Source organism: Myxocyprinus asiaticus, chromosome 9, assembly GCF_019703515.2.
Source record: "Myxocyprinus asiaticus isolate MX2 ecotype Aquarium Trade chromosome 9, UBuf_Myxa_2, whole genome shotgun sequence".
NCBI lineage: Eukaryota > Metazoa > Chordata > Actinopteri > Cypriniformes > Catostomidae > Myxocyprinus > Myxocyprinus asiaticus.
Genome location: NC_059352.1, coordinates 31784918 through 31797801, shown reverse-complemented (window position 1 = coordinate 31797801; position 12884 = coordinate 31784918). Strand labels below are relative to the sequence as shown.

The 12884-nt window shown below is 35.4% G+C and overlaps 1 protein-coding gene across 1 annotated transcript in view; it reads left to right on the top strand.

Annotated features, from left to right (window-relative positions):
- LOC127446601 (bMERB domain-containing protein 1-like) overlaps positions 1-11154 on the top strand; it is a 38702-nt gene extending 27548 nt beyond the window's left edge. The window contains exons 3-6 of the mRNA XM_051707650.1: positions 1577-1650; positions 2744-2858; positions 10133-10203; positions 10897-11154. Coding sequence (XP_051563610.1) covers positions 1577-1650; positions 2744-2858; positions 10133-10203; positions 10897-11015 — 379 coding nt within the window. The 3' untranslated portion in view covers positions 11016-11154. The remainder of the gene's footprint in view (positions 1-1576; positions 1651-2743; positions 2859-10132; positions 10204-10896) is intronic.
- The last annotated feature ends 1730 nt before the right edge of the window (positions 11155-12884 follow it).

Genomic DNA, 12884 nt, shown 5'->3' with positions numbered 1-12884 from the left:
AAAAAAAAAAAAAAAAAATCCTTGTGTACATGAGAACACGACAATAAAGCTCATTCTGATTCTGATTACTTGTCGAAATAATAATTTATTATCTTAGGCTTAATAACGCACAGCCTCTCGTGGCTCATTAATTTAATTGACCGTGACACTCCAGACATAAGATAAAGCTCTGTCACAATCACAAGCCTTAAATAGTTTGTAAAGTTGATCTGAGATCTTTCCACTTTCACATCTGCAGTCATCCATCCTTCCTGTTGCCATTACCAAGAGCTATAATCAGCCAACTGCCCCTCATTAAAATGTTAATGCTTTGCTTTTGATGCTGCTAGAGTGTCCAATGCATGGATATCGGTTTCCCCTCACAATCATTTGGAAAGGCCCTTTTTCCTATTATGAAATCAGTGGGGCATTTCTGGCAAAGTATCTGATTGGTTCTCAGTCTTTCCACAATCTATTTTAATTGAACAGCAAAGATAAAGTAAGAAATCAAATAATACCTTCTCCATTAGGCTGCATATTCTGGGAACAAACTGCAGATTTATAGCTAACATTGATACAGAGATTATTGTTTTGGTGATATGAATGCAGGTTTTGGGATTCAATGCCACTTCAGTGCTGCTCTCTGACATGCTTTGCATGTGTTTCAGCATATAGGCCTTCATCAGGATTAAAAGAAAATGAATAGAAACTTTTTAAAGCTGAAGTGTGTAATTTCTTTAAAGCTCCGCAGAGACACAGTGCTTTATGTTTTTGAGGAAATCAAACTATTTATGGTTTACTTAAAGTTGTCTCTGCATATTAAGTTGGCATAAGTATTTGAATATCAAAGAAGTCACACACTTAAGCTTTTAATACAAATAATAGCCAAATCCAGCCAAGGAATAGACAAGAAAATATGTAATCCACCAGTTAGAACACACCAATTACAATTCCTGAATGTTCATTCATTTGTTGGATTTTTGCTGTTGTTTGTTAACAAACAACTTTGTTAACAAAGTTTTTCTTAATTTGTTTATTTAAACCCTGATGAAGCCCATTTGCCAAAATGTGTGTGTGCGGATGGGTTTGGGTGGTTTACGAGGACACATTTTTAGGTTACAAACTGGTAATTACAAGGGTATTATGCTATAAATGTGGTTTATGAGGACATTTCTAGTGTCCCCATAATTCAAACCGCTTAAAAAACATACTAAACTATTTTTTGTTTTAAACTATTTTATTTATTGTTTTTTTTTTTTTTTTTTCTATGTAAAAATGCAGAAAGTTTTTTTGTGAGGGTTAGGTTTAGGGTTAGAGGATAGAATCTATAGTTTGTACAGTATAAAAATCATTATGTCTGTGGAGAGTCCTCATAAGGTTAGCTGCACCAACATGTGTGTGTGTGTTTTAATCAATTCTTCCATCAACAATTGTTGGTGGATTTGCCTTCAATATTTTTTGCCATGTCCATGCACCTTGTTTGATAGTGAAGTTGTACCAGATTCATTGCTTAAATGATTTACATTATTTTTATATAAAATGACTTACTTTAGAACAGCAGGATGTTCTCATGCTTTCCTGTTCATTTGTTTCACAGGATGGATGATATCCAGCTATGTAAAGAAATTACAAGGCTGAAAAAAGAACTTCAAAAGCTTCTATCTATCCCAGGTGATATAATATATAGATAGTATATACTGTTTAAATATATATATATATATATATATATATATATATATATATATATATATATATATATATATATACACACACACACACTACTGGCCAAAACTTTTGAAGCACTTGACTGAAATGTTTTTCATGATTTTAAAAATCTTTTGATCTGAAGGCGTATGCTTAAATGTTTGAAATAAGTTTTGTAAACAAAAATATAAGTGTGCCACCATATTAATTTATTTTATTATGAAACTAAAATGTAATAAAAAAAAAAAAAAAAAAAGTTTTTGAAATTGATGACTTGGACCAAATAATAAAGCAGCCAATAATTGCCCAACATAGATGGGAACTCCTTCAGTACTGTTTAAAAAGCATCCTATGGTGATACCTCATGAGAAAATGTCAAGAGTACATGTCTGCAAATTCTAGGCAAAGGGTGACTACTTTGAAGATGCTAAAATATAACACAGTTTTGATTTATTTTGGATTTTGTTTAGTCACAACATAATACCATAGTTCCATTTATGTTATTCCATAGTTTTGATGACTTTACTATTATTTTAAATATGAAACAAAAAAAATAAAAAATTATATATATATATATTTCTATAAAATATTGACAGTCAGCCATGATTAATTTATTCTGCAAGTGAATGTGCCCAGTTGCAGCTGATTATTGAGATATAATTTTATACACAGCTCATGATTGTGCTTCCAGCACCATACATACAGTATGTTGAAAAAAATCTGCTTTTCCTCTAAGACTGATATGATTAGTCTTCATCTTATGTGAGTGTACATCATTTTAAACATATATATATATATATATACTATTGTTTCTATTTCTTTCTGTTCAAAGGTTTAGCAATAGGCAAAAAAAAAAGAAATAAAAAAAGAAAAACAAAACAAAACAAAAGAAAAGAAAAAAGACTGCATTTTTTTGTTACTAAATTAAGAAACATTTATCGTTTTTCATAAACAATTTGGTAAACTGAACACTTGTGTTTTTCAGTTAGAATAAGAAGTGGCTCTGCCTTGGAGTAAACACGGCAATGAAAGCTGTTGCTTGGTTGAAATCCTTTTTCAGATAATGACAAGTCTAATGAAGACAAACAGAAGGAGGAAGAGCTCCTGCAACAGATTCATAAATTAGTGGAGGCTCGAGACTTCCTGGTGGATGACGTGGAGTTTGAGCGTCTCAGGTGAGATGAGCTGATTTCAGCATGCTGGAAAATAATGGAACCTGATAGGCAGACAATGTTAGCAGTTTTTTCAGGCAGACAGGATTCGGTCTCAGCCCTGAGGAAAAAAACATTACTCACACTCAAAGTGTAAAAGTAATAGGATTTCTTTTTTATAATAAAACCATGCTTCCACTTTCTGTCTCAGCGACTTCAGGAATTAAATTCAGCAAGGAAAGTCTGCTCAGTGTATGTGGAATCTGCACAGATGTTCATTTTGGGGTAGAATCTGGATTTCCCTTTTTTATTCTTGTTTTGTTGTTTATTTTACAGTACCTAGTCTGTCAGAATAGTAAAGTGTAAAATTGTTACTGAAATGACGCTGAATAGTTCACCCAAAAAGTTCAATTCTGCCATAATTTACTCACCATCATGTTGTCCCAAACCAAAATTACTTTTTTACCCTGAAGAACACAAAAGTAGATATTTTATTTCAATGGACCCTTTTCACAGGCCATGATGATGTGTTTCCACTTTATTTATTGGCATAAACATTGCAAACTTTATATATATATTGGTGTATGTATGTAAATATACAGTATATATACACACACACTGGCACCCAAAAGTTTGAAATAATTTTGAAAGATTTTGCTGTTTCAGAAGGAAATTGGTACTTTAATTCACCAAAGTGGCATTCATCTGTTCACAAAGTATAGTCAGGACATTACTAATGTAAAAAACAGCAACATCACTATTTGAAAAAGTCATTTTTGATCAAATCTAGACAAGCCCCATTTTTAGCAGCCATCACTCCAAAACATTATCCTTGAGTACTCATGCTAAATTGCTAATTTGGTACTAGAAAATCACTTGCCATTATATCAAACACATTTGAAAGCTATTTGGTTCGTTAAATGAAGCTAAACATTGTCTTTGTGTTTTTTTGTTTTTTTTGAGTTGCCACATTATGCAATAGACTGGCATGTCTTCAGATCAATATTAGGTCAAAAATGGCAAAAAAGAGACAGCTTTATCTAAAAACTCGTCAGTCAATCATTGTTTTATGGAATGAAGGTTATACAATGCTTGAAATTGCCAAAAAACTGAAGATTTCATTCAAAGGTGTACACTACAGTCTTCAAAGACAAAGGACAACTGGCTCTAACAAGGACAGAAAGAGATGTGGAAGGCCAGATGTACAACTAAACAAGAGGATAAGTACATCAGTGTCTCTAGTTTGAGAAATAGACGCCTCACATGTCCTCAGCTGACAGCTTCATTGAATTCTACCCGCTCAACACCAGTATCATGTACAACAGTAAAGAGAAGACTCAGGGGTGCAGGCCTTATGGGAAGAATTGCAAAGAAAAAGCCACTTTTGAAACAGAAAAACAAAAATAAAAGGTTAGAGTGGGCAAAGAAACACAGACACTGGACAACAGATAATTGGAAAAGAGTGTTATGGATCTTAACCCCATTGAGCTTTTGTGGGATCAGCTAGACTGTAAGGTGCGTGAGAAGTGCCCGACAAGACAGCCACATCTATGGCAAGTGGTACAGGAAGCGTGGGGTGAAATGTCACCTGAGTATCTGGACAAACTTACAGCTAGAATGCCAAGGATCTGCAAAGCTGTCATTGCTGCACGAGGAGGATTTTTTGATGAGAACTCTTAAGTAGTTTTTTTTTTTTTTCAATTTGTAATAGTAGTAATTTCATTTTATTAATGTCCTGACTATACATTGTGATCAGTTGAATGCCACTTTGGTGAATAAAAGTACCAATTTCTTTCCATAAGAGCAAAATCTGTACATTATTCCAAACTTTTGGCCGCCAGTGAATATATATATATATTAGAGGTGGGAATCTCCATTGGCCTTACGATTCGATTACGATTCAAAGGGTAACTATTTGATTGTAAAACAATTCTTGATGCATCATGATGCATCTTGTCCTTCAATTTCTTTCTTTTTTCAGTTTCTTCAAAATTTATTTTTTACTCTCTATTTGTTTCCCTTTCAGCTTTTTATTTAACAACTGTTTTAAAATATCAGAATGAGTCACATTACATAAACTGGCCTTTTACATTCAGTATGAGCTGTGAACAAAACATGGAACATCCACAAGATTAAATAAATGGTTCTATAGTTTAAAAGAGTATCTCAGTTTCTTTCTTTAGAACCTAATAAAAAAATCTCATAAAAGCACAAGAAAAAAAATATTGGTTCTCCATCAGAACACACTGAATACTATTACTTCAACTGATTATATTATGATTATATTATTTTTTTATTTATTTTTGTTTAAGCATTGTAAATAATTTAATAGTATTTAATTATTATTTAAAATTAATCTATGCCATGCTATTCATTTTAATTTTTAACCACAACTGGAAGTTGCTGCTCCAGGATGAGAGATATATCTGCTTCTATGAGAGAGCACCTGTCAGCTTCTTCTCTCCTCATCTGCACAGGTGATAGTAAAGCGGTTTAAATAGCGCAGTTGTTGCTTCAGAAAATTTATCAAGCATCTCGTATGCACTGTTCCATCTGTTTGCTCTGCGAGTAGAAGATCGCACGACCCTGTCGCAAAAGCTATGATGGATTTCAAACTTTTATCAAGTGTGCGCACTGTCCTGACAAGCGAGTGACCAGCAATGACCGGCAATATAGCAAAAGCCAGTGAAATGGCTTTATTTTTTTTTTTTTTAAATAAATAAATAAATGAAAACATCACCAACATCTCCCAAACCGCTGCCTCATCATTATTTTCCCCCGTTGTGTGTAAATCAGTGCAATAATGGATGCGAGCCCATCTTTCATGTTGTTTGCTGGCTTCTTATCATGAATAAACTCTCCCGTTGCTATGTGTGTGGGTTTGTGAAAGAATTTCGGGATCGTAGTTTCATTCGGGCACAAATGGCATGTGTTTAATACAGCTGGTCTGCAAACAGTCATGTTTGAGCACTTGACTTTAGTGTATGCACTTAACTCATGTCTTTGTTTCTACATCTGTCTTTGGCGCGCGCCACTGCTCTGCCGTGATTTAAACTGAACACAGAATCGATTCTGATTTGAGAATCGATTCAGAATCGTTTGAGTATGAATCGTGATTTTTTCCCCCATACACACACAGTATATATTACATACAGTATATATCTGATTCTACTGGACCTTTCTGCAACCTTTGGTACAGTCAACCATGAGATCCTACTGTCCACCCTCTCTACTCTGGGCATCACAGGAACTGTGCTTGACTGGTTTAAGTCCCATCTCTCAGGTAGGTCCTTCAAGGTAGCCTGGAGAGGTAAGGTGTCCAAGTCACATCAGCTACTTACTGGGGTACCTGAGGACTCAGTGCTTGGGACACTTCTCTTCTCTATATACACAAAATCACTGGAACCCATCATTCAAGCACATGGGTTCTCTTCCCACTGCCATACCAATGACACACAGCTCTACTTTCCAGCCCAACGACACCATGGTGACTTCTCAAATCTCTGCCTGTTTGGCAGACATCTCAGCCTAGATTAAGGAACATCACCTGCAAAGACTGAGCTCCTTGTCTTTCCAGCCAACCCTGTTGTTGAACTCAATATCACCATTCAGCTGGGTTCAACTACAATAACGCCTTCCAAAATGGTCAGAAATCTAGGGGTAACCAAAGATAATCAACTCAATTTCACAGAACACATCTCAAAGACAGCACGATCATGTAGATTTACACTCTACAATATCAGGAAAATAATTGCTATCTGAACATGCCACACAACTTCTTGTTCAGTCATTTGTCATAACTAGACTGGACTACTGTAACGTTCTCATTGCAGGCCTCCCTGCATGCGCAATTAGGCCCCTGCAAATGATCCCGAATGCAGCAGAACGTCTGGTCTTTAATGAACCAAAGAGAGCACATGTTACACCACTCCTTGTCTCTCTTCACTGGTTGCCGGTTGATGCACGTATCAAATTCAAGGCTTTGATGCTGGCATACAGAACAGTCACTGGGTCTGCTCCAGCGTACCTAAAATCATTTCTGCAGAGCTACGTTCCCACCAGAAACCTGCAGTCGGCTAATGAGTGCCGCCTAGTTGTACCAACACAAAGAGGCACCAAAACACTTTCCCAGACTTTCAGTTTCACTGTACCATGTTGGTGGAATGAACTTCCCAACTCAATCTGTGAAGCAGACTCACTCTCTGTCTTCAAAAAATGGCTAAAAACACATATTTTCCATGAGCACTTAACCATTCACTCATAAAAAGAATAAATAATAAATAATTATTAAATATATTCTAGTTGCGCTATAATCTATCTTGGATACTACTATTCTGATGCTAGTAAAACTTTGAAATGCAGCACTTTTCGTACCACTCTCTCCTTAAGATGAATCGCTTACGATGTATTATTCCTCTTTTGTAAGTCGCTTTGGATAAAAGCATCTGCAAAATGAATAAATGTAAATATATATATATATATATATATATATATATATATATATATATATATATATATATATATATATACATTTACATTTATATATTTATTCATTAAAAGTATAACAGTATATATACAGTATACAGTATATATGTTTATTACATTATATATTTATTACATTATATTTTATTTAATTATACTTTGTGTTACATTACCCTGGAATTAATACAACCCCAATTCCGAAGAAGCTGGGACAGTATGAAAAATGCTAATAAAAACAAAAAGGGGTGATTTTTTTTTTTATGTACAGTAATTTCAAATCAGATGATTGCAACACGGCAATTGGGCAATTTAAGACTAATAACAATTTGACGAGTTAAAATAACAAGGCAATGTGAAACAGAAGATGTTAAACAGGTGAGGCAATCATGTCATAGTATATAAGGAGCCTCCAGAAACAGCCTAGTCCTTCAAGAGCAAGGATCATTCGAGACTTGTCAATTTGCCAATAGATTGTTCAGCAAATAATCCATCAATTTGAGAACAATGTTCCCCAAAGACAAATTGGAAGGATTTTGGGCATTTCACCCTCTACAGTGCACAATATAGTTAAAAGATTCAAGGAATCTGGTCAAATCTTGGTGCGTAAAGGGCAAGACGAAAACCACTTCTGAATGCACGTGATCTCTGATCCTTCAGACATAATGTCTTAAAAACATCATTCATCTGTAATGGATATCATGAACATGGGCTTGGGATTACTTTAGTAAATCATTGTTAGTCAACTCCATTTGCTGCTGCATCAAGAGATGCAAGTTAAGACTTTACTATGCAAAGCAGAAGCCCTACATCAACACTGTCCAGAAGCACTGCCATCTTCTCTGGGCTCAGTCTTATCTTAGGAAAAGTAGAACAGTGGAACTGTGTTTTTTGGTCCGATGAGTCCACATTTCAAATAGATTTTGAAAAACACAGCCAAGAGGAAAAGGGCCATCCAAGCTGTTATCAGCGTCAGGTCCAAAAGCCAGTGTCTGTATGGGCCAGGGGTGTGTCAGTGCCCATGGCATGGGTAACTCACACATATGTGACAGATATGTACAACTTTTGGAGCAGCATATACTGCCATCCAGCACTGTCTTTTCCAGGGACGTCCCGGAATTTTCAGCAGGACAACTTCAAACAACATACTGGCCGAATAAGCAGAGAGTGCGGGTGCTAGATTGGCCTGCCTGCAGTCCTGACCATCTCCAATTGAGTATGTGTTGCATTATGAAGCGCACAATATGGCAACAAAGACCCCGTATAATTGTGCAGCTGAAAACCTGCATAATGGATGGGGGAAAATTCCACTTTTTAAACTTAACAAACTTCAGTGCCTAAATGCTTAATAAGTGTTATTAGAAGAAATGGTGATGTTTCACAGTAGTAAACACTCGACTGTCCCAACTTTTTTGGAGTGTGTTGCAATCATCTGATTTGAAATTACCGTACACTTATATATATATATATATATATATATATATATATATATATATATATATATATATATATGAAATTCACATGGTAAAATATCACATAATGTTTAGCTATAGTGCTTTCAATATATCAAAGGGTGAATATAATTTACAAATCACTGTAAATTATGCTTTTATTAGCATTTTTCATACTGTCCCAACTTTTTCGAATTGGGGTTGTAATAATTATACAAAAAAGCTACTTATCTAGCTTTCTCTCTTTTGACTGCTGTAAACCACTGCTGTCTATTTTTTTCCTGTTTTGGAAAGTTGTGGAAAGATAAAAAAAAATTTAGCTGTGGGAGCAAATTGGAAATAAAAATAATTTTGCTATAGTCACCCATTCACTGCAGTACAAGTTTATCCTGCAATAGTTGACTTTGATATTCTAAACCCAGAAATGTGAAAAGGGTTCCTATGACAGCAGCTGTAGTGACTCACTTTAAAGCTTAAAAAAGTAGTCCATTCAATTTGTACATCATATTCCAAGTCTCCTGAAGGCATATGATCACTTTGTGTTATGAACAGACCAAAATGTAAACCATTATTTACACCTAAATTAAATAAAGTCATTGATCAACTCTTGCAAAAATCTCATTGGTTTTTGCACATCTCATGACCAAACGTCATGACACAAGAACCAATGAAGTTTTGATGTTATTAATGTGTTGCCAATGTATGATTTGTGCTCTGTTTACAGCAGTTGATCAATTATCTTATTTTATTTCAGTGCTCAGTAGAGAAAATAAAGTAATATGGGTTTGGAATGACATGAGGAGTGAGTAACTATTTAGGTGAACTATTCCTTTAAAGGGAATAAAAAATCTGAAACATATTTGTTTTCTTTCAGCTTAAGTGCATTTGTATTCGCAGTGCTAAGGAATAAATAGTATATTGCAGCTAGAAGTGGCAGCTGAGGCAAAATTGAACAGCGCTGAAGGTATTTTTAGTCCAGCTGGTGTTAAAGACGCAGTGCACATGCTTTTGCCTGCAATATGTCTGCTCCAATTCCAGAAAGAGAAGCTACTGTAAACTGATTCTAAAAGGCTGGGATAAAAGGAAATGAAGGAATAAGTTGGGATTTTAGAAACATTTCACTTCAGCTGTGCAGAGATAATACAAAAAAAAAAAAAAATGTAAAGCAGTGAAACACCATGAAAAAATAAAAGAAAAAAAATGCATGATACAATAACTTATATGTTCAAATCTGATATTGTATTCTCCAACAACAATTCCAAACCTTGAGCTAAATGAAGGACATGAAGACTGTACATAAAGAGGCAATTATATAGTTAATCTACCCATAATTTTGCTTCAGTCACCATAGTTACCTCTGCTCTACAGGGAACGAGAGGAGGACAAAGAAATGGCTGAATTTCTAAAGTCCAAGTTATCAAAATTTCGTCAAGCCAAGAGTAAGTCATTCCTTTATGGTTGGTAGAGCCAAGTGATGTACTATATGCTTGCTAAGTTTCCTATAGCTGACTTTTTCAAGGCAAATGTCATTAGGCAATTAATAAAATCAAAAGAGTATGAGACCACTGTATTTTACAGTATTTACTAACTGCAGCCCATAACTTATGTTTCCTGTTTGTATTATACCTGATTATTTCAGTCATGACAATACATTTAAAGTGTTATAATAGATATAAAAGTTGGTAGGTTTGGTCTTACTGAACTAAATCTGCTAATGCTGCTGCTGCAGAGCAAGTAGGAAGACTTGCTACTGCTAGAAAATACACAGACATGCTGTGTTGAGTATGTAAGACTTGTTGCTGCATGCTGCACAATTTGACATCAATACTTGATGCAGATTTAAACATGGTGCTGGGGAGGGGAAGGGTTTAATAGAGAAAATTGTTGTAGCGCGCTGCAGTAATACTGGCTTACCTTCAAACCACTGAGGCAATTTAAATGTTAGACAAAGAGTAAGCAAATTCTGTTTGCTTAAAAGATTACATGTCAAAGGACCTATCAGTTTGCGATATGTAGAATTGCATAAATTAGAATAATTTACTGTATGCTCTCTGTTACAATCCTCATTTGAAAACCCATGTTATTACACATCCTGTATCTTGGGTAGAAAATAAGCCCTTTATTTCTTTCAGATACTGCTCGCAGTGGGAGAAGGCCCCCAAGAGCGCAGCAGAACTCAACGCCCTTTGTGACCAAGACCGGCCTCACTTTGCTGAAAGAGTGCTGTGGTTACACCTGCTCTATAATGTAAAAGACATTATTTCAGCCATGGCAGAAGAAACACAATGCAGTTCTAGAGCCTTGGATGTGGATGACCTTTTAATGTCACCAGGAAACTCAAAGAACATGAGCTTTCTGAAAGACAATGCTATGAAATCTGGTAGCGAATAGTGGTCCAAGCATCTCACTTATATTCTTTCCCTCCCTTTTGCAAAATTTCTACAGTATCTATCGCAACACGCTTCTTTGAAAACCCTTGTTTTATTGTATTACAGAGTACTGTACCTTCAGTACCCTCTCCTGGGTCCTGCTGTCAAAAGCTTAGCTGGTTTGTTGTCATTCCCTACCCTTTAACTTTTCACACATGAGACATTGTTGACGCACTGCAGTATCAGAGACTCTGTCATCCATAATTGGAACAATTTCCGTAACTGTCACTATAGCAAATTTCTCATGAGAGCACAAAGAATTGAATAATTGAACTGAATAATGGCCTCATGGTTCACTTCATTCAGGCTGAACCCTCAGTAAATGTATCTACAGTATAAAGTCTAACATCAGTAACCCGTACTATCCACAGTGTGAAGTCCAACAGATCTCACTGTGCCAAAGCACATTGTTTGTGTTCTTTGGTGAAGTGCTTTATACAATGTCAAGTGCTCTTCTTTGTGGAGACAAGGCTTCACATCAACTATAAAACATTTAATCTTTAGTAGCTTAGTTGGTTTTTAACAGAAAATGTATTTCTTTATTGTTAATAAAGAGTCAATTCACACACCAACATAGCTTATTCATAGATGTTGAAAGAAAGGGTCAACAATGACAATCCACTGGCCATTATTATTAAGTGGATTTGCTATATATATTATAATAATTTATAAACCAATCACTCTGACCATGAAACTAATTATGCTTAGAAATGTATTAATGTTTCAGGATTAATTAGAGTATTAATAAGCATCATGAGGCATTGCTCTAAAGAGCCTTTTAATTAGCATGTTAGACTGCTGCAGAACAAAGCTCTCAGCAGTGGGCATTGTGAGTGGAAACCCCTGTTGACTCGGGTCTTAGTGAGTCTCTGCCACTAGTTAAAGGTCAGTTCAGTCACTCATACACTAATCACCTGACTGCAGTCAGTCTCTTCTAAGCTTAATGCTCACAACTAATCATTAATTTTGAAGGGTGTCTTTCTCAAACATGAAATGAGGGGATTTTGTCAACCTGAAAATTTCCATGAGCAGTTTATGTTTGATATATTTTCCACATATGACAAGGATAATGCATTCTTGAAGCAAAAGCCATTGGACCTGTTTGTTGCAGTGGTTTTTACCACAGATAAGTGGTGTTCTCCTAAAAACATCTTACCCATGCTAAAATCTCTGTAACGCACAGACTCAAGTGGCTAAATGTTTTTAAAAATGGAGGCAACAGCACTACTCAGTACAAAGTGGTAAACTGCAATTGTTACCTAAAGGAGCTTTTTCTACTTGAACTAACCACAAAAATGTGTTTTGTTGGTGTAACCTAATGTAGTCAGGTTGATTCAGACATGTTAAACAATATTTTTTTTACTAGAATCAAAGTAGTGGCAACGTCCACAGTAATTCGTTTTCGTTTGAATATGCATATATTTAGCTACATTTACACCTACATTTATGCAGTGGAACGACACTGAAAATGGAAACTTGCGAAAAAGCTCCATAACCGCATACTTTGGAAAACGATGATGTTAAGAAACTGAAAACTGAGTTTGAAAACTTAAACAATTTAGTGTGGACACATCCTGAGGCCACATCCATCTGTTTTTGTTTGAAAACTCGTTTCAAAGTATGTGGTAATTGAGAGTGTTTTCTAAACGCTCTGTTTTTGGTGGGAGAAAATGCCGTTTTAGTGTGGATGA